The following is a 22,340-nucleotide window of genomic DNA, read 5'->3' as shown; positions in this document are numbered from 1 at the left end:
GTTTCTCAACAATATTTAAAACCAAGTTTTCAATATGTTAAACAATATGTAACAGGATTTTTTAGCTTTTAAAAATTCAGTACACTGCTTTATTCCCCACTACAGTTGGTAACAACTTCTTCCATTTCTACCAGAGGATAACTTTTTTTTTTTAAACAAATTAATTTCCCAGCTTCCATTTTGGCCCTTTGTAGATGAAAGGATTTGTAGGTGCCAGTGACTTACAAACCCTTTTAATAAAAACTCTTCATCAGCAAACCCCTGTTTTTTAGCACAGTTTGACCAAGTTATTCTGAAGAAGCTACATGAGCAAAAGGAGGTTTTATTGCCAATAAAGTGAGGTGCATTTCAGCTTTTTTCTGCTTCAGCTCCCCCACTCCTGGAGCAGTTCAAATGCACAACTCCAGGGCTGCTGCAGCCTCACTCTCCTGCAGTTTGCAGATTAAAAGCCTTGGAAAGGGACTTTGTACACTCAGATTTGTGATGGATTAACACAGCCCAGGCTGTGGGAGAGCTGGGCCAGGGAGAATCAAGGCAGCTTTTGGAGGAAAAGCCAGGACTGGAGTCCCTGAGCCAGGGCTGCAGCTCTGCCTGGGCTCAGCAGCCCCCCAGAAATGCCTTTTCTCAGCAGAATTCTGCACAAGCAAAGCTGCAGCAGCCCCAGAGCCAGCAATGCAATTGCAGCAGGTGATAAACTGAAAGAAGAAATTTCAAGCCAACCCCTAATGTAGACCTAAAGTAGTTCAGTACACTTTGATTACAGATTTAATTACCTGTGCACTCTGAAAATGAAAAGTTCGGCAATTTAGTCAAGAATAGCTTTAGTATTATAAAAAGCATAAATAAAAAGTGCTGAATATAGTTTTATCTTTAAAAAAATACTAGATAAGGCTCATAAATCATTTCACCTCTGCAAAATGATTTTCCACTCCTCAGTGTGCCTAGAACTGCTCATTCTGCACTCATCCACACGTTTCTCTAGACACCATACCCTGTTGTTCCTTCTCTCAATTATTGCATGTTTAAATAAAATAGTTCCAAAGCAAAAAAGCCTGACACTTCTCTAGTTCAAAAAGTAACCAGTTATCAAATAACTGAATACTCCACTCAGGAAACCCGTAAGCAGCTTCAAAACAGTGATAAAACAATTACTGCAGATTCAAGTGAAAGAGAAATCCCAAAAGCTCTCTGGATATTCTCCAAGATATCCCAAAATCCATCTGGTTTTGACCAGATCAAACCAATATTCTATGTTACAAAATGTACAAACCAAGTGTTCATTTATACCAACACTGTTCATTGTGATTTGAATCGTTACCAAGAGTTTGTTTCTCTTTTCTGGAAAAGTGCTCTCACCTGCATTTCATGAGCTCAGCCTCCAAAAGGGATGAGACATTATTGAAACCACCAGAGGACAACAGGTCAGGCAGAGGTTGGAAATGAAACCATTTCCCATTTCCACTTTGGACCACAGAAACAACGTAAGACAACCATGAGAAAGTTCAGCAGAGATTCTCCCTCTGTCCCCAAGGAAATCCCACCTCAGGCAGGAAATTCATTCCCTGGCAGTTCTGCCCCAGGCATCCAACAGCTCCTGGCCCTTCCTTCAGTGAGCGATGCAGCAAGACTTGAAAATGCTGAAGTTTGGATAAAATGATCAAGAGACTGCACCACAGAGAACATAAATGTAAACATTATCCTTGGGTTTGCTATTTTGCAGTTTAAAGTACAGTACAAACCCTTTCCCCCCACCCCAACCAGTTCTTTTGGTGGGGTTTGGTTTTTTTTTTTTTGCTCTTTCATAAAAGCACATCCAATAAAATATGTACAGAGAGAAGTTAGAAACATTTGAAAGCATCTTAAAAAAAGTAAATGTGAGACTTAAAATAATCTTGAGTGTGCTGAAGGCACCGTTGCTACTCCACTGGGAATGTGTCCTCTCATTTCTCCAGCCCAGCAATGCAGAATCCCACCCTGGATTACTCAGCACCAAGAGTTGGAAGGTATCCATGGAAGTTGAGGGCATTCAGGATCTACAATAGGATTATTTTCTTCAGGACAACAGTGAATTCAGTAGCAATTGAAGTCCAGATTCTTCTTGAACACTTGGAGAATTAGTATTATTATTATTTTTTAAACATGATAGTCTCTAATGCTACCATTTATCCCAGGGAATCAAACAAAAATAATAAGAAAAAACAACACATGGATGATTCTCACCAAGAGGAAGTGCAGAGCTGTGAATCAGCTCAGCTCCAAATAATTAATGCTCATCCCTGCTGTTTGTGGCTATTTCCACAGTGCTGACAGCCAAGGGTCAACCACTGCTCAAATGGGCACAAGAGAAAGAAATGTATATATAAAAAATATATACTTTTTATTACTAATTCCATCTATTAATAAAAAATATCCTTTGTGGATGTTTCTTCAGTGTGTCACACTTGCAAGTAAGAAAGTATTTTCTGGGCAAGGTGTATTTAAGATAACAAAGAGGAACTTTTTTTTTCTTAGAAGAAAACTTCTCAGAGCCTTTCTGTTCCTAGCAGTGTTAAATGGAGTTATAACCTATCAAATGGAAGATTTTAATGCCACTTTTCTGCTGCCACTTTCCCCTGGTGTAGCTACATTCAGCCTACCATGGAACTGGTAAGTCAGAGGTTACAATCAAATCTGCAGATGTGGTTTTTGATAGCAGTCAGGAATAATCCACTGCTCATTTGGAAGGAAATTCAGACTGGATCAGAACCATCAGAGCCTTCCACTCCCACTCCTGATGCACAGGAAGGAGCACAACCCTTCCCAAGCCCTGAGGGACATCAACCACAACCACAGGGCAGCTCCAAAATCCAGCAGAGGGGAGGGATTCTGCCACATTGCACTGCCAGAGCCCTGCTGGCTGGGGACACTCAGAATTCCTCCTCCTCCACGGCGAAGTTGTTCTGCTTCTTGCGCACGTTCCAGTGCAGGCACTGGGCCAGGCTCTCGAACCAGTCGCTCACGGGGTCCCGGAAGCAGATGGAGGGGAGGGGGTAGCAAGAGGTAGTGATGCTGATACTGCAAGAGCACAGGGCAAGTCAGGCAGGGACAGCAACAATCTGAACAACCCCCCCAGCCTGTCCCCACCCAGCACGGAGCTGATTCACTGCCAAACAGCAGCTCTCCATGCTCAGCGATCAGAGCTACAGCTGCTCCAGCAGAGCTCTGGGGACACTTTGTGTGACGTGTCTGGGAACCCTCCATGGCATCCTGCACCCACACAGGGACAAAGGAAACCCAGGGCACCACCTTGGCCTTTGGGTTTCAAATTTTAAGCAATGAGCCCAAGGATTCCAGAGTGTAAGCGAGGGCCAAACCTTGTGTTTGAATCTTTACTGGGCACCTCTCAGTTTCAAGTTTTAAGCAACAAGCCCAAGGATTCCAGAGTGTAACCGAGGGCCAAACCTTGTGCTTGAATCTTTATTGGGCTCCTGAACTCCTTTATAGATGATCCAAACTCCTTTATAGATGATCCAAGCTCAGAGGAAATAAAACCTGCTCAGGATGGAGGGTTACACCAGCTCTACATTTTCCTCCACGGCACTTTGTGTGGGCCAAGAGGAAAAAGGGCATCCTGAAAACCCCATCTGCCAATCTCCTTCCCAGAGCTGCCTTTTAACACCTCCACCAGCACATTCTGAACATGAAACTGAGGGACTTCACACCCTTCTGCTCACTCAGGGCCACAGCAAGTGACCACAACCCCTCCCAGTTAACCCAGTTTAAACCACGTGGAGTGTTCCAGTACCTATGCTCACAGGCAGCTCCTGTTGCTTTGTATCTTTCAGAATTCCTAAGATTTATCTTGAAGTTCAAATTTAGAGTTTTCTAAAGATATGCCCATCTTCCTTGCCAAGCATGTAATGTTTACAGAGTCTGAACTTGCTTTTATGGGAAGATCTAAAGAACTCAAGTTAGAAATTAAATCCTTTTAGTGCAGTCTGTGCTCTAGGAGGTGTTAGGGTTTATAAAATCTTCTTCCCTCACTGCCAAAATCCCTTTTGGCAGATGTGAGAGAATGAGGGAGCTGCATGAATCAGGATTTTCTATACTTAGAGATAATACAATCAGAAGAAAGGTTTGACCTGTCTCCATGGCAGATTTCCTGCCTCTTCCTTCCATCAAAGGAAACCCACGCCGTGTTCCTGGCATCTGGGGAGAGCATGATCTGCAAAACAGGAATGGTCCCAAACTCAAGAGCAAGGAACAAACACCTCCTCCATCCTCCCTCTGATGCAGAACTGAGTCCTTGGAACTGCACACCTGCACTGGAATTCCTCAGCTGTCCATGGCAGCACTGCAGTAACACCACTCAAGCTCCAAACTTTTCTTTTTTGTTTATAAATATCTGTTTTTCTATATGTAATAAATCCCCTTCTTATAAGTACAAGGTCATAACCCACACAGACCTTGCAGTTCCAGCCTGTCCCTTCCTTCCAGTTCAGTTCCTGTAATTTTAATTCAGTTACAGGAGCTGACTTAGCTTTTCTTTCAAGAAAAATAATGAAGTTAATCCAGAAAAATACATTTTAATACATAATGAGTCCAAAGCTGTCAAATTCAGGAATTAGGAATAATTTACCACTGGCCAGTAACACCCACTGACATGAAAGTGTGGGCTGAGAGCTGTGCCACAAATAAACATTGAATTTATGTTGTAAAACAGGAACAAAAAGTCCAGAACACACTCATTTCTCAATGCTAATCCTCCAACACCCCCAGGACAAAAGGAGAAAAGGATTCTTCCTTGCACAAGAGTATTTCTCCAAAATACCCATTAACCAAGTCTATCTTACATTCAGTTATTAAATGTATTTTTTTTTCTGCAAGACAACATTAAAAAAAGCTAAATACTGAACTGCAGATAGTGCTATCAGTGTATACTTAAGATCTGCAATGTTTCTGCATGAAAGGAGAATTTTTGATTCCCTTCACTGATCATTTACAGGCACTTCAGCCAAGATTATGGAACATTTTTCAGAATGCAAATGTGGGAATTCCCATTTTGTAGAATGTTACAGAGCTACAGTCCAGTAGGAAAAGTGTAAAATATTCCAATTAAATTTATTAAAGTGGGCAAATTCTTCAATCTCAGTGGGCAAATTCTTCTAAAGAAAGGCACAATCTTGAGCCAGACTTGGTGTGATCCAGCCCCAGGTGAGAGGAAGCAGAGCCACAGGACACTTCCCACTCTCCTCTCATTCCTGTGGCCACTCCAGCAATTTTTAATCCACAAAGAGCAATAAAATGAAGGTGAAGCCCACCTTGAGTTCCACTCCAGCAGGAACCACGATGGGTCTGAAGGACAGGGAGTGGGGGCAGATGGGGGTGATCATGATGGCCGGGACGTTGGGGTGGATCATGGCGCGCGCTCGACGCGCGCGCGGCGCGGGTGCCGGTGGCGTGGACACGATCACCCCTGGGGACAGCAACAGCACAGGGAAACCGGGTGGGCGTGGACACGATCACCCCTGGGGACAGCAACAGCACAGGGACATCAGCTCTAAAAACCAGGGACTGCTCTGGGGGACACCAATAAATCCCATTGTCACCCCTGGGGACAGCAAACAGCACAGGGACATCAGCTCTAAAAACCAGGGACTGCTCTGGGGGACACCAATAAATCCCATTGTCACCCCTGGGGACAGCAAACAGCACAGGGACATCAGCTCTAAAAACCAGGGACTGCTCTGGGGGACACCAATAAATCCCATTGTCACCCCCTGGGGACAGCAACAGCACAGGGACATCAGCTCTAAAAACCAGGGACTGCTCTGGGGGACACCAATAAATCCCATTGTCACCCCTGGGGACAGCAATAGCACAGGGACATCAGCTCTAAAAACCAGGGACTGCTCTGGGGGACACCAATAAATCCCATTGTCACCCCTGGGGACAGCAATAGCACAGGGACATCAGCTCTGAACCAAGGATTGCTCTGGGGGACACCAGCCCACCCCATGCCAGGAAAGTGAACCTCTCCCCTTGCATTTCACAGCTCCACTGCAGCCCAGCACACACAAAGAGAGAAATTCCCAACTCCCCCCTGACGCTGCCACGTGCTTTCAGGAGTTGCACAAACTCAAGTTACACAATTTTGTAATAGTGACTTTCATTTTTTTTCTTTAAGAGCTTTAAAGATAACTCCTGCTGCTCATGAGCTGAGATTGTTTGCCTTCAGCAAGCCTAGGTATCCAGGCCAATCCTTCTGAGCTATTTCTTACCTTTAGCCTGAAATATAATACCCCAAAAAAGAGCTACTTGCCCTCACATGCCCATAACCCAAATCCTTCAGCACCTCAAGCTTCACTGTAGGAACACACCCATTCTTTGTACACTCCTGTTTGCTGTCAGCAGTGAACTGGAGCTCTGTTTCCAGGAGAGAAAATCCTCCAGGAAAGCCCAGCCTGGTCCTGAGCTGGGCAGGGGAGCAGCACTCACCATCTCCCTGCACCGTGGTGATCAGGTGCCCATCCAGGAACACATCCACGTTGGACAGGTAGGAGGAAGGGCCACGATCCACCACAACCTCATTGAGGACCTGCCACAACACCAAACATTACTCCAGCCTGCTGCTGCTGCCTTGGATGTGAAATAAATGTCAAAAACTGAACATGCTTTCCAGATATCCTAAAAATTCAATTATTTAGTACCTGCAAATTAAAGTCTCTTTACATTTCTGTGCTATCGAGTGCCTGCTGAAATTTAAGAATTTAGTTTTGAAGATTCATTTAGATTTATTAGATTTAATTCTTAATTTTAAGAATTAAGTCTTGAAGTTTAAGAATTAGCCCCCAGGAGCTGGTCACTAACAACGTGCAGTGTTTTTCTCCTCATTTTTATAAATGTCTGATGTGTCTGATTTTAGAATTACTACTTTGTTTTCAAACAGAAGGAAGGCTGGACTCAAGCTTGGAGATATTTCCCAGCCCAAACAATTCTGTGAAATTATTTCTATTTTAAGGATTACTCCCCAGGAGCTGGACACTAACAATGTGCAGGGTTTTTCTTCTCATGTATAAAAATGAGAAGAATTCTGAGAATACAAAAATGTCTGATGTGTCTGACTTTAGAACTACTACTTTGTTTTCAAAATAGAAGAAAGGTTGGACTCAAGTTTGGAGATATCTCCCAGCCTAAACAATTCTGTGAAATTATTTCTACAGCAAAGTGTGAGATGAGCACTTGTGACTGCACAAAGGAAATTGTGAAGCAAAAAAACTGGGAAATTGAGCAAAGCCCAGCCCCACACTGCTGGGGGAGAGCTTTAATGAAACAAATACAAATTACAAACAATATCTTGGGGTTTTTTTTTTTTTGTTTTTTTCCTCTGACCTGATATTGCATAATTTGTTTGCCCACTTCTTTCTCCAGGTTTGCAGACACGACTCCATTCTCCTCTATGCCATTCTGCACTGAGCTTTTCTCCCTGTGCTCCTTCACCACCTTCACCTTGAGCCTGCTCCGCAGAACCAGAGCAGCGTTGCCTGGAGGGAAAAAACAGGGAGAACACTCAAAAAAGGAGATGCTGGCACAGGAAATCACCCCAGCAGTGACTAACACACTCTAGCCAATGCCATCCAGCTATTCCTGAGCTTTCAACACTCCCAGTTTCATTCACAACATAATTGGCTGCACTTGGCTGAAGCTCAAAAATGATTTTTAGTAGCAATGAGCAAAAATCAAAGCCAAATTTTAAGCCAGTCCCTTCCTTTTATTATGTAAAAAAAAAAAATTTACGTTTTATATAGACATGATTAAAATGGGAAAACACTCATGTGATCTTCAGTAAGACAAAAGCTAAGCTTAAAGAAAATTAAAGCATTAGAAACATGTGTTAAAAGATAATACTCTAGTGAGAGTTTTAGACATCTTTGCAGGAATCTACGTTGGATGCAACCCAAAAGAATTCATTTCCTCAAATATTTTATTTGCCTGACTTCTCAGTATTTAAACACTGCATTTTATTCCTGTGTTTAGTTGCAATTTAACATAATTTCTACATTATCTTACATTTATTTACTCCATAAATAAGCTTTTTCTTTACAGAGCAGTACAGAGAGCAGCACTGGTTGGGTCAATGCAATGTAAAACTTCTGTTAATTTAATTTTTTTAATTAACAGAAAGTAATTTTGAAATTAAATTTCTGGTAATTTAAGGTACATTTCTGATAATTTAAGATACATTTCTGGTAATTTAAGATTTCTCTCAATTTCAGATACATTTCTCAAGTTTCAAATCTTAAGGGCTGACTTAAAAGAATTGATTAAGAAAAAGTAACAAACAAACACCACACCTTGTCCCCTTAAATTTACCTTCTATAACCTGAGTGACTTGGGACTGAAAATTCTCAAAATTAAATGGAGTAAGAAATCCAAGGGATCCCAGATGAAAAGCCATAACTGGAGGTACACTACCCTATCAATAAAGAAAAGAGTTTTAAAGCTACTCAGTCAAAGCAATCCATACTTCAACTATTTGCCTGTAAATATTGTGACTACTGATGCAACTTCAACTGTGCTTAATAAAAAACAACACATTTGACATGATTTTCACAAGGTAAAAAACAGGGAATGAGGAACAAAAGACAAATGCTGAACTCAGGAAAAAAGAGAGGGGAAAAGCACTTTTAAGTACTTCCAAAAGAAAAGGTTTATGGGTTTATTTGCCATAAGAACCAACCTGGAAAAGCGAAGAAGCATAAAGTAAGGTCCCATCTCCTCCCAGGCATATGATAAAGTCTATCTGATTGGAGATATCATCATAGTCTAGGAGAAACATTGAAATAAAAAGTTTGCAATTAAATTGAATCCACAATTTTAATTTCCTAACAAAAATTAGGAAGAAAAATTTGAATTTGCAGCACGCAAACATTCCCTCACAAAGATACAAAAAAGCACAATTAAGATGTAACAACTGTCTGCAAAAGACTTAAGAGTTTTACAAATTTGACCCAACAACTAAGAAAATGCCAAGACAAAAAAAAATACAACTGTCCTTTCAAGAAATCATTTCCATACCTTCTCTGAAGGTGCAAAATTTCTTCTTCACTGGTCCAAAATTCTCATCATTAGCTATAGCAGGGTCTTCCAATACTTTTTTTTCTACATACACTATCATGTTGTTCTCCTGAAGAGAGGGAAAATAAACTTGTGAGGGACCTCCCAACAACACACTTGACTCTCTCCATAATTTCCATTAATTCAATTATTTAATTGTATAAATAATATTTACAGCAGTGTTCTGCATCTGCTGGTGTTTTTAATGTGTGGTTTGATGCTGATGGGAATTTTGCAGCATGCACAGAACATTTAATAAATTGAAGTTTGGAATATAGATTACAGATACAGCAATAATGCTGTGTTTGCTCAAGGATTAAAGGTTTTTAAAATTATATCTCATTCCTGTAATTCAGAACTGCAAACAGAATGAAAATTTTTACTTTAATAATTTTAATTAATTTAATAAATTTAGTTTTAAGCCTCATACTGATCTTAACTTCTGCAACAAATTTTAGTGCAGCCAGTGGCAGTGGGTATGAAGATTTGACTGCACAAATTCTGCACAGAATCAGCAGCTGGAGAGAGCTGAGGTGTAATTTCTGTTTTCTCACCTCAGTGAGGTACACACAGAGCTCTTTGAAGGGCTGCAGCAGACTGGCATCACGGATCTTCTTAATCACAAGGACACTCTTGGGAGGTTTGTTCCATGTCAACCGCTGGCTTGCTGGATCCTGAATGTGCCTGGGGGACAAAAAAAAACCCAAAGATCAGCACATTGTGGTCTGACACCTTCCTGAGCTGGTAAAAATCCATCCTCCAGGGTGGAGAACACAGCCCTACACACCAGGCAGGGAAAGGCAATAATTCCCATTGCAGGGATGTTTAGGGAACTGCAATAATTCCCATTGCAGTGATATGAAATGCAATAATTCCCATTGCAGTGATATTTCTGAGGGAACTGCAATAATTCCCATTGCAGTGATATTTCTGAATGAAAGGCAATAATTCCCATTGCAGTGATATTTCTGAGGGAACTGCAATAATTCCCATTGCAGTGATATTTCTGAGGGAAAAGCAATAATTCCCATGGCAGGGATGTTCCTGAGGGAAAGGCAATAATTCACACTGCACTTATGTTTCTGAGGGAAATGCAAAAATTCCCATTGCAGTGATCTTCCTGAGGGAAAGGCAGCAATTCCCATTGCAGGGATGTTCCTGGGGGAAAGGCAATAATTGCCATTGCAGGGATGTTTCTGTGCTTTACTACATGCAGGTGATAACACAGAATTAATAATTCTGGTCCCTGCTGCCCTGTGAATGAACTTTGCCAACAGAAGCACCACAAAAGCCCTCAGAAAAAGTTCCTCAAGTGACTGACACCACTGCTTCCTCTTGGTTTAGTGGTGACTCAAAGGAGAAACATTCAATTAGAGGATCTGAAAAAGTCACAGCATCGTTTTTTCCCCATCCAATACTCTAAATGTAAATTTAAAATCCATTTTATTTCAGTGCTCACATTTGAGATACAAACCCAGCAGAAACTGAAGGTTAATGCAGGGCTCTAATATCAATGATGCTGACAAGAAGTAGGGATTGCCGCGCTGAATAAACCCAGAATTAGCACCAACTTCATCCAAACAACAGCCAGCCTGCCTGTTTCAGCTGTACTCACCAATTGCATGCACTTCTACTGAATGAAAAGTTATTCATAACTTGCTTTAAGATCTTCATGCTTCTTTCCAGGGCTCGGGCAAATACAACAGCTCCAAATAAAATAAAAGGCTGAGGCTTTTATCACTTATTATTAACTGCAACCTCAGAAGAATACATTTTTCCCTGAAAAATGTCTTTTTTCTTCTACTGAAGATTTCAGTCAATTCCAATAAAAAGTTGTGAGGCTTGACAAAAAAATCCTGTGGAAAACTTTTACTCCAGATCCTCGAGGCAAGGTTTCATAAAGAAAATCCCATTTCAAGAAAAATAAACAGGGATTTGATTTCCCTTCCTCTCAAGGGAGACAAGCCCCTGATCCTTTCTTCACTGATTATTCATTCAATTCATCTGCTCATCAAAAAGCAGACTTGCAAGTTCTAGAGCTGCTGGTTGAATTGAAAGAGACACCCAACCTTCCCTAACTTAAGCCTGCACATAAAAACTACAATTTTCTGTTAAAAATAATCTCTCCAGTGAGGAGAGTTTAACAAAATTACCCACAGCAGCGGGGAAAAAACACCAACAAGGTTTTGCTTGTTTTTAAAACCCACAAAACCTCGTGTGCAGCAAAAGTAATTTCCAATTTGCTTTTTCAAACAAGTCCTTGCCTTCAGCAGCCTGGGGGCAGCTCTGCTCCCAGCCCAAGGTTTTTCCTGGCAGGATCCTGTCCCTGGTTTTATATCCCAGTGCTGGGCCAGCCCCTGGGAGGAGCAATTCCCCAGTCAGGTGGGTAAACACAACCTGGGCTGGCCTTCAGCACCCCAGGGCTCCTTACAGCACCAGGGGAGAATGAGGAAGCTCTGAGTTGCCAAAGGGAGGGATTTGGGTTAGACTTTCTCAGGAGAAGGTTGGCTATCACCAGGAAGCTTACAGTCTACAGAGGTAGAGATTTGGGCAAATAAATATTGACTGCAATGACTTACAGTTAACTGGAAGAGCAATTAACTAAAACTTTTTTTTTAAAGGGGCAAAAAATAGAATGGATTGGGTTGGAAGAGCCTTAAAGCCCATGCAGCCCCATCTTCCACCATCTCAGGTGGCTCCAAGCCATGTCCAACCTGGTTTTGGACACCTCTGTGCCAGGGCCCCCCAAAACCAGGGAGCACTACCTTGGTTGAACCCTGAAATTCCTCACCTGGCCACGTCAAGACCCCGTTTATTAAGTATAGAAAGCAAAACTTTTATGCCACCCAACCTACAAAATTAAAATGTTTATTTGCCCACTAAGCAGAAAGCAGCCCTTATTCCCACATTTATCAACAGTCTAAAAGCAAACTTGCTTTAACTGAAAGTACCAGAGACCAAATAGAAAAATTGAAAGTACAAATTCAAACATCATCACCAAGGGAGGGAGAAGGCTTCCCTCAGATTTCACAGTTCCTCTTCCTCCCCCTTTTTTCTTGAGTTGGAAATACAAGAGTTGCCCTTTTGGACACCAAACTATGGATTGCAGACCGTGCCAGCTTGGCAAAGCTGACCCCAGGATGGCAATCAAGCAACATGTAAACCTCTAAATACCAGGTAAAATACAAACACAGTGCTGAAGGAGCTGGGGGTGCTCAGCCTGGAGAAAAGGAGATTCAGGGGTGACCTATCAATCTTACAACTCCTGAAAGGTGCCTGTGCTCAGCTGGGCTTGGGCTTCTTTTGCAGAAAATGACAGAATCAGAGGTCACAGCCTCAAGCTGCACCAAGGGAAATACAGCTTGGATATTAGGAAGAAGTTTTTTACAGAAAAGGTGATGAAGTTTTTTACAGAAAAGGTGATAAAGTTCTGGCATGGCTGCCCAGGGAGGTGCTGGAGTCCCCATCCCTGGGTGTGTTTAACAAAGCCTGGATGTGGCACTGTGGCCCAGGATTTAGTTGAGCTGTTGGGGCTGGGTTGGACTCGATGGTCTTGAAGGTCTCTTCCAACCTGGGGACTCTGTGGATTCTGATTATGGGGTGAACAAAGTGGAATCAGTGGAAAAGCAAAGTGGTTTTCTTTGCCCCAGCAGGAGCAGAGTGCCACTGCTGGGGGAGTACTCACATAATGGTTTTGGGATTCTGCAGCATGCAGGCCTTTGGTCCAAACGTGGTCACTGGGCATGGTCCATGCAAGGAACGTGTTCTCCTGAGGGCAGAGAGGACAATCAGTGAGATGTGCTGACAAACTGGGTCTGCCTGGCTGCTCCAACACCAAACCCTCCTTTGAACCAGCTGCACACAAGAACACAGGGCAAAGTGCATTTCTTAAACCTACGTGTGCTTCCCAGACAGGGTCATTGCACAGATTAGCTCTCACATTTCCAGTGGCTGCAAAGAACATTTTTATTCTGTGTTTCTCAAAGCACTACATCTTACCTAAAAGCACATTTTTTAGAGTGGCTGAATCTGGTATAAATACAGCTAAAACAGGTCAGGGAGTGCTCTTCCCCTCACCGAGGGCTTTGGGTTTCCCAGTGTGTGACTTGACAAGGAGCTCTCCAACACCTGTCACGGACATATTTTATAAAAAATCTTTTTGTTAAGATTTTTTTCTCTTGAGAAGCTGAGAAGCTTCAGCTTCTCCATGTTTTGTTGTTTTAGAATGTGATTTAGAAAATTGTTTTTACTTGATAACTAATGACAACTACTTGTGTCGAAACGGTGAGCAGTCACAAGACTTTATTATCATTCTTTTTCATTCTCTTCAAACTTTCTGATAAAACCCTTTTTTCTATTCTTTTAGTATAGTTTGAATATATCACTTTTATCAGTCTTTTCTCTTTTCAAACTTTCTGATAAAACCTTTTTTATCCTTTTCAAACTTTCTGATAAAATCTTTTTTCTAGTCTTTGAGTATAGTTTTAATATATCATTTTCTTTTAATATAATATAAATCATAAAATAATCAATCAGCCTTCTGAAACAGAGTCAAAAGTCTCATCTCTTCCCTCGTCCTGAGACCCCTGTGAACACCACCACAAACACCTCCAGATGTTTTAAAGTCACAGTGCCTTGATCATTTAAATACCCTTAATAAATTAATCAAACAAAATCTTCAACTCTAAAGCACATGGAGATTTGTATCTGCAGTATCAGGCTGCAATTCTGAACAGGCTGAAGAAGAATTGCTGTTTCCCCCCGTTTATTTCTCTAATAAAATATTTATCTTCAAATAAACAGGGGCTCTGAGGTGTCATTTATCCTCAAAATTGAATCCCACCAGGACACAGGGTTATTCCTGGCTCTAGGATGAGATTAGCTGGAGGAAGTCAGAACTCTTCTGCTTCACCTCCCTCCCAAACTCCTCCAGCAAAGCTGGAACTGGGAGCAAAACTTGCTCAAGCCATGAAACTGTTGAAGCATTATGTGACTGCTATTAGAATTATTCCATTATAAAAAAGGGAGAAACATTTATTTCCTGGGCTTAATTCAATCACATCTTGCTTGCAACAACCATCACTGCAGTGCTTTCTATTGCGTGTTACAAAGTAGCCCAGACCAGCCTGATGACTCAGTCCTAGAGCTAAAAAAACTCTCAGAAATTTAATAAAAATCAAAACCAGATCACAGGTTAAACATGTAATTAAAGAACAACAGCAACATCTTATTTGTTCTTTGCCCAATAAAATATGCCAGTCTAAGATTTGAATTCCAGTAACAAAACCAGAGTAATTTCTTTTCCGTTTGTAAGTCCGGGAATGACTGACCTAGTCAGATAAGAGCATTACTAAGTGTTTTATAAACTTTACCTCATTGATATTAAAACAGAAAAATGAGCAAGGACTGACATAACAAGAGATTAACGTGTCTATCAATGTGGGCAAAGGGATGATAAGTCTTTATCTACTTGTGAACAATTACCCTTGGCATCAGGATGGTTAAATAACACCCTGGCAGCATCACCTCCCACTTCTTGCCCCACTCCACCTTCTCCCAGATAACTGTAATTTTTGCCCTCTCCCAACACAGGTCATTATTTGATGCCACTCCCAGTAATTCGCCAAATTCTGTTCCCATGTGAGGCTTTAAATATCCAGGTCTGACCTTCATAACATTCCAAAAGTTTCCTCTGCAAGCCCTAATTAATAACTGGTGTAAATTCTCCCTGAGATTCCAGGTGGTTTTATTAGGCTCAATAAAAAGTGAACAGAAATTTAAGTTGTTCCTAGTCAGGCTGCCTTTGCTAAGAATGAGCAGCAAGGCCCTGGAAATGATACATCTTTTAGGAAAATCTATTTATCAGCTCCCAGGAGCTGGGCAGCTACCTGGAGCTGAACAGCACAGAGGAAGTCTGAGAGCAGCATTTCCTGCCAGCCTGCAAAATGCCTTGAGACAATTTAGCTCTGCAGTGAAGACAGCCAGAGAATGACTGCAGAGCATCCTAATGAAGGAAAATCTCAGAAGCAATTACCCTGATTCAAACCCACAACAGGCAGAGCACTTCTGGTTGAAAAAGCAGCTGTTTAGCTGGAAAATAATACACAAAAATTTAGACTTTCTATGCAGACTGACTGAAAGGTTTGAGTAGAGAAAGGAAATCCACCAGGTTTTACAGCACAATTTAAATATCAAATCTTACACATTGACCAGAGCTCCAACAGAGCACAGCCCTCAGAAGACACTTCCCAGAAGCATCAAACACAGTGAACTACAAACACAGAGCAGTTCTTTTCCTAAAGCATCAAACACAGAGCAGTTCTTTCCCAACCCTTCAAGGCTTTCAGTCACCTCCCTTCACCACCAAGCCACCCCTGTGCCCTTCAGCCTCACCCGTGTGTTCTCCTGCCTCCCAAGAACATTCCTACCAGCCAAGCAGGAGCTCTGAACAGGAATTCCATCTGCTGAGCAGCTCCCTCGTGGCTCTGCCCATGTTTTAGGGACAGTCCCAGCACAAGGAAGGTGAAGAAGTCCTGCTGTGCCTCCCACAAGGTCCAGACATGGCGCTGCCCCTGCCCGCTGCTCAATATTTACAGCGGGTCCAAAGATCAGCAGATCAGAAGTTCTACCCACCCTGCCCACATGACAGGAGCCTTGCAATGACATCAGAAAGTTGGCTCCAAAAAAAAGAATGGGTGTTTCTCACTGCTCTGAACCCGTCTGCAAACACAAAGTTACTTTTTGCTGCCTCACACACAGGTTTTTAACACACGGCGCTGAAGCTCTTGAAGAATTGTCTCTACTGCTGACTGATGATTTTTTGGAGATTGTGAGGTCCTGCAGACACCTCTTTTGACAAGCCATGAAACTTTGACTTGAGTCTGCTCTTAGTCAACACCCCACCTTCAACTCCCCACCTACATTTTGAACCTTCCAAGGTGCATTTTTAGAATGAGATCAGAAAGTTGGCTCCAAAAAAAATGGGTGTTTCTCACTGCTCTGAAATTGTCTGCAAACACAAAATTACTTTTTGCTGCTTCACACACAGGTTTTTAACACACAGCACTGAAGCTCTGGCTTGAGCTTTTGTAAAACTCTGAAGAATTGTCTCTACTGTTGACTGATTATTTTTTTGAGACTGTGAGCTCTGCAGACACCTCTTTTGACAAGCCATGAAAGTTTGATTTGAGCCTGCTCTTAGTCAACACCCCACCCTCCTTTTGAACCTTCCGAGGCACATTTTTAGAATCCCTCATGGCCATATTTAAAAAGTATTAAAATCTGGTTGATTTTAGCAGCAGGGGAAAGGAGCAGGGACCTCACCTGAATTCTTTGGTGCTTCCAAGGGCAGGTGAAGCTGACAAACTCCGTGACTTGGCCCGGCCCCGGCTGGTGCTGCCCCAGTCCTGGTCGCCGTGGCACGTTGAGCAGTGGTAGGCAGAGTCTGAGCTGCCATCAGCCTTGCTGGCACACAGCTTCTCCCGACTCATCTCCATGCTGGGACTGCAGGAACCTCAGCCAGACAGAAATTCAATCCCTGCAGAGGAGAGGGACAGGCAAAACCTCAGTGTTTGCAATGGTAACGGAGCTTTCCTTTAAATTCCAATGATGGCTGCAGCTGGCTCAAGGAAAAACAGAAATTTGTTATCACAGTCCCTCTTCTCTCAGTAGATAACAGGCTGAACATCAAAAAAACCCTACAGTAATCCTATAACCAGGATGATTAGGGCAGGGCATTGACCAGGAAAAGTTTGTTATGAAAGAACAGCTTACAAGCATGGTCGTTATAAAATAAAAATTAAATCCCTTTGCAGCCTTGCAGCTCCTTTGGGGGATGTCCTGGGGTTGGATAAAGGTGGTTTGATTAAACCCTTGGGAAGTTCTTGTTCAGGGGAACCTGGAGTGAAACTAAAAATGGGAAACTGCAATAAAACTGGAGTTGTGCTTAACATCAAGAAACTCCTGGAGTTGTCCAGATGAGCTTTGCTGCTGAGATGAGCTGGTGCTTTGAGCCATTTCCCTGCTTTCTGCAGCTCTTGCTCTGTGCTCAGCACTGCTCACCAAGGTGGAGTTCTGCCAGGGCCCCCACACTGGTTTTTATAATTGTTTTGCAGCAATTAAAGTGTTTTAAAGTCACTGCAAGAAAATCTGGAGCAGCATGTGACACTAAACACATTTTGCACACACTAATAAAGACCTCTCCAAAGAATCTGGGAAGTTCTTCAAGGTAATCAGAAGTTCCTGGAATTAAAAATGACCACTGTGTTCCCAGACTGAGAAGGGGCCCAGCACAGATTTGTGTCTTCAGTTACACAAGAGATAAAATTAATTTCTTTTAGCTATTTAAAAGAAAGAAAAGCTTTAAGTATGTGCCAAGGAATCAAGGCACAGGAAAACTATAAAGTCAGGAAAAACCATAAAGTCTCCTATGAGGTGATACATATATTGAATAGATAAAATAAAATATTCAAAGAGGAAAAAAAAAACACCAATCCCTGTCAGATAATGCCACAGAAATAACCTTAATAAGCTTCAGCTTTTGAAATAAAAGAGGAGAGACAAAAACAAGCTGGAGGACAATACCTAAGTCCTTAACTCATTTCTGACAAATTGGGGAGATGATCCAAAACAAACACAACAAAAGAAGGACGAATGTGCAGTATTTCAGTTCCACGAACAGCCAGCACAAATGAGAGATAAACAGCTGGTTAGAGCACAGCTCTGCAGAAGTAAAAAAAAAACAAAACAAAACAAAACCACAAAACCAAAACAAAACCCAAACTTGAAATAACTGCAGAAGTTGTAGAGATCTTGTGGGCAAGTTGTCATCATTACTTGAAGCAATAGAGAAGAAATCTAATCAGAATAAAAATAGAAACCAACTTTCAGTGTATGAACAAACACTAAACCATAAACAAATGGTATCCATGAGAGTGCAGCACATTCCTCAAGTCAGTTGATTCCAACACAAGGGGGAAAATTTGGTTCAGTAAAAATTTGCAGATGTTTTTCCCAATGGTTTCATCACTTTGGATGAAGCTCCCACCTCATCCTGCATTAAACATTGGTGCTGCCATAAAAATGGAATGTGGCTCTGGGAAATCATCACCCAGTGAGGAAATCTGGGGGAAATTCCCCAGAGAATGGCAAACCCCATCATTTCACCAGAACCCCAACTTGCAGACAACAAAACCATCAACAAAACACAGCTGTAATTTTAGACTCATTACTAAATTAGACTCCACCACCACCTAATCAAATGAGAAAGTGCTTTTGCTCCTGCTGTAGCTTAGGCTTACCCGAGGAAAGCATCACTACAAAGAGGTGTAATTAATGCCAGCCATTAATGATTTATAGCACCCTGCCCTTGAAAGGTATCAATGTTTAACTGGGGGTAACTCATTGCTGTGTCACCTCTGACGACCACTGCTTGGGAAACAGCCATTGCAACAGAGCTGCAATTCTGTCCAGCTAAGATTAGCAAAATGTACCTCTATTTTTAGGCAATTTGAGCTGATAAATAAATTTTGTGCCCATTAGTTGAGCAAAGGAGGCAGAGAATAATTTATGTAATAAGCAAGATGTGTTTCCACGTGACTTTGACTGAAGAATGTCCATCTGACAGATGCTGACAGTAAAGAAAATCAGATTAGCACAAAACTGGAAGTAAGAAGTGCACAGACATACTAAATACAGCCTAAGAACTTGATATTCCCTCCATGTAATACTTTCCAATTCAGGATGTTTTAACTACAGCTTACACCATGTACTGTTTAATTAACATTCCCTCACAAGACCTTTATTGAATAAGCAGACTTGATATAAGACAAAACTGCCACTGAACAGCTTCCAGGATGGGATCCAAAAAAGCTTTAAGCACATGGTAACAAACGAATGAAAAGGCTGCTCTGTTTTAAATCATGTCCAAAATAAAAACAACACAAGAAAAGCAAGTATTTCAATGTCCAGCACTGCAGAATGAAGGACAACTGAGAAAGTGTCAACATTTAACAACAAATATCTGTGATGGTGACACAGCAGCCAGGTGAATCACCTCTCACACATATCCAACTCCAATTTTATTGCAGTTTTTCATTTTTAGTTTCACTCCAGGTTCCCCTGAACAAGAACTTCCCAAGGATCATCAAACCACCTTTATCCAACCCCAGGACACCCCCCAAAGGAGCTGCAAGGCTGCAAAGGGATTTAATTTTTATTTTATAACGACCATGCTTGTAAGCTGTTCTTTCATAACAAACTTTTCCTGTTCAATGCCCTGCCCTAATCATCCTGGTTATAAGATTACTGTAGGGTCCATCCCGACAAAATCCTCACAGTGCTTTAACCCCCACCAAGTGATTTCTTAGAAATTATAGCAGTAATTCAACACTCATTTTGTACTTTATTATTGACTTTCTCCTGGGGCATAAGAGGACAATGTTCTATTCAAAACTGCACCTCTTGTCCCATTGCTACAGAGCACTGTGTGCTTGATCACTCTGCTCTGTGGAGCTTTCTTTTGTTGAATTTTGCTGAATAAAGCACTCCAGCAGAGGTTACATGCCTATGACTCCATGCCCAGGCACTAAACCCCCTCTCACACACACAAAAATGAAGGAACAGACAGACAGACATCATCAGACAGACAAAGCCTGGTTTAGTTTAGAACTTCATATCCCAGCGAGCCTGCAGAAAACCACAACCCCTATTAAAAGCCGGCGGCCTGGCAGCAGTTACAATTTTAGGTTTTGATTACACACCCAAATGCTATTTCCACCAAAACCCGGGCAGTTTGAGCATCACGGGTGCACGGCCCGGGCAAAACAAATCCATTTATTAACCCTTCATCTGGCGAACCCCAGCACGGACCGGGCACCCGAACCCAGGGTGGGACCCTCGAGGGGCAAACAGCAAATCCAGCAGCCCTTGTTGTAATGACACAGAGAAGGGTTTTTTCTATTTTGTAATTAACCTCCACTCCCTAATAGCTCTGCTGATAGAAAATGGGAGAAAATCAGCATTCCAGGATGGAAACAGGATCCATACACTGTCCTGGGTGGCACAAACTGCCCCAGGATGAGCTCGTTTCACCTCCTGAGATGTGCAGGGAGAGCAGCCCCGAGGGTCTTCCCGAAAAACCTGGAATTCACCCCAAAATTCAGTCGGGAAGCGTTACCCGGCCTCGGGGGGCAAACAGCGGGGCTGGCCCGTGATCCATCCCTGCGGGAAGGGCTCCCCGGCCTCGGGGCTCCCCCGGAGCCACCGGGATGAGGGAATGCGGGACTTGGGACACATGCGGGCACGGAGCGGCCCCGGCGGGGACAGACACCGGGCAGGGGACAGAGGGACACGCACCGGCAACACGGACAGAGGGACACGCACCGGGGACACACACACGCGCACCGCACCGCTGACACCCGCACCGCTCTCCCCTCAGGAACCCGCGGGCTGCCCCGCGCGGCTCCCCCGGCGCCCCGACTCACGGCGTGGCTCAGGGCCGGGCCCCGCGGCGCTGTTGGCGGCGCTGGGCGCTGTGAGGGGAGCGGGGCCGGCGGGCCCTGCGCGCCTCCATCGTCCCCTCCCCGCCGCCCCCCGCGCAGGTGCGGTTCGGCCGCGGGCCCGGCGCGCAGGCGCGGGCGGTGCGGCTGCGCGGGGCCGGCTCTGGCCCGGGGGTGATTAGCGCTAATTAGCGGTCATTAACCGCGGGGGAGCTGGGTGGGCTGTGGGTGTGTAGCGGCCGGGATTGCATCGGGTTATACCCGCGTTGGAGGTGCCAGCGGGGGATACGGGCGGCGGACGCGTTCAGCCAGCCCACACCCCTCAGAGCGCCCCACAGCCCCCGAGCCGTCACACCTCCAAACCCCGACCGTCCCGTCCCAAACCTTCACCTCCAGCCATCCACACCCCTCACACCACCCCATAGCCCCTGGACTGTTACACCTTCAAATTCCGGCCATCCCACTGAAAGATGAAAAAAACCATGGGGAAGAAAAACCCCTAAATTCCGTAATAACTAAAAATTAAAAGGGAGGGTTGGACATTAGAGGGAAATCTTTGGTATCAAGCATATCTGTACCTCTCAAGTACCTCAGCCAATGGGGAAAGAGAGAAGGGAAATGTGGCTGGGAAATTGGGATAAAAAGGAGGCTGGGTCCTCCAAAAATTGGAGAGATCCCAAGGGAATGCCCCATGGCCTCTCCCTTTATTCGAATAAAGCCAAAAAGGACTCCTCTGTCTCCTTTTTGGACATAAACCTCTGGTGTTTGTAGATTATTTTTCCTAACACATCCCGTCCCTCCAGCCCCCCATCTCCCCCATCCCACACCCATTTATCTCACCTCCTCCGTGCCTCCCAGCTCGGGCACAGACTGCACCATCCCCTGCTCTCCTCCTGCCTTTTCCCTGCGGCTCACACCGCGCCCTTGGCCAGGGGTGTGGCTGTTGGCACATCCCTCACACCCTGCTCACATCTCCCGTCACCAACTTTTACCTTAATCTGGCCTTTCATCACCTGGGAAATGCCCTTTGTGACACAAAACTGCTCGACAGCCCACACCGCTTTGTGAGGATCACTCCTCTCAAATACAGATTTAAGTGGTGAAATGTAAAAAAAAACATTCTCCAGTCTGTACTTGGAAAAAAAAAAAATTAAAAGGTTTTGGTACCTCAAAATCGTCAGGAGCTTTGTCACAACTTCAGCAGAGAGAGGATCAAGCGCCTGGGTGGATGCCAGCGAGAAAACAATTCTTGAGTTACCAAACCTATCAGGTTTTGTAATTTCAAAATTACATCTTCTGCTTTAAAGAGGCCACACTCATGGGATAAATCACACCAGGATGAACTCACACAGTAAGAGCAAATTACATCATAAGACAATGCGGCACTTGGGGTTTTTTTTTTTTCTTTCTTCTTCTTCCTTTATGTAGTAATTTGTTTTTTGGGAAACCGGGGAGCTGTAAATAACTGATGGTCAGTAAAGGCTGAAACAAACTTGAAAAAGAGGAAGCAGTTGCTAGATGTGGGAAAATACCACTGGCCATGTTACACCACTCTTGAAAGTACAGGATTTTGAGGCAAAATTTCTCTTAGTCCTTCATCCCAGAGCCCAGTGCAAAGAATTAAGGCAACAATTCACAGCTCTGAGTGGATATCTCAGAGCATCAAATGTCTTGAATGTGCTGAAAGGGATTCTCAAAGTGTAAAGGGACACCAGAACATGGCCTAGGCAGGAATTCAGCTGTAGG

General features: G+C 43.3%; 1 protein-coding gene across 1 annotated transcript; it reads right to left on the bottom strand.

The window, feature by feature from the left end:
- Positions 1-21: 21 nt before the first annotated feature.
- NADK (NAD kinase) lies at positions 22-20,656 on the bottom strand. The gene is made up of 12 exons (XM_030964009.1): positions 20,452-20,656; positions 16,420-16,633; positions 12,782-12,865; positions 9,651-9,780; positions 9,058-9,166; positions 8,720-8,805; positions 8,353-8,455; positions 7,372-7,523; positions 6,478-6,577; positions 5,301-5,455; positions 4,122-4,204; positions 22-3,054 (listed from the first exon to the last, which is right to left on the bottom strand). The coding sequence occupies exons 2-12, from the start codon at positions 16,590-16,592 to the stop codon at positions 2,907-2,909; spliced, it is 1,323 nt and encodes a 440-aa protein (XP_030819869.1). The 5' UTR covers positions 16,593-16,633; positions 20,452-20,656; the 3' UTR covers positions 22-2,906.
- Positions 20,657-22,340: the final 1,684 nt, after the last annotated feature.

This window comes from Camarhynchus parvulus, chromosome 21 (genome assembly GCF_901933205.1).
Source record: "Camarhynchus parvulus chromosome 21, STF_HiC, whole genome shotgun sequence".
NCBI lineage: Eukaryota > Metazoa > Chordata > Aves > Passeriformes > Thraupidae > Camarhynchus > Camarhynchus parvulus.
The sequence above is the reverse complement of the archived record's forward strand: the minus strand, read 5'-3'. Positions and strand labels throughout refer to the sequence as shown.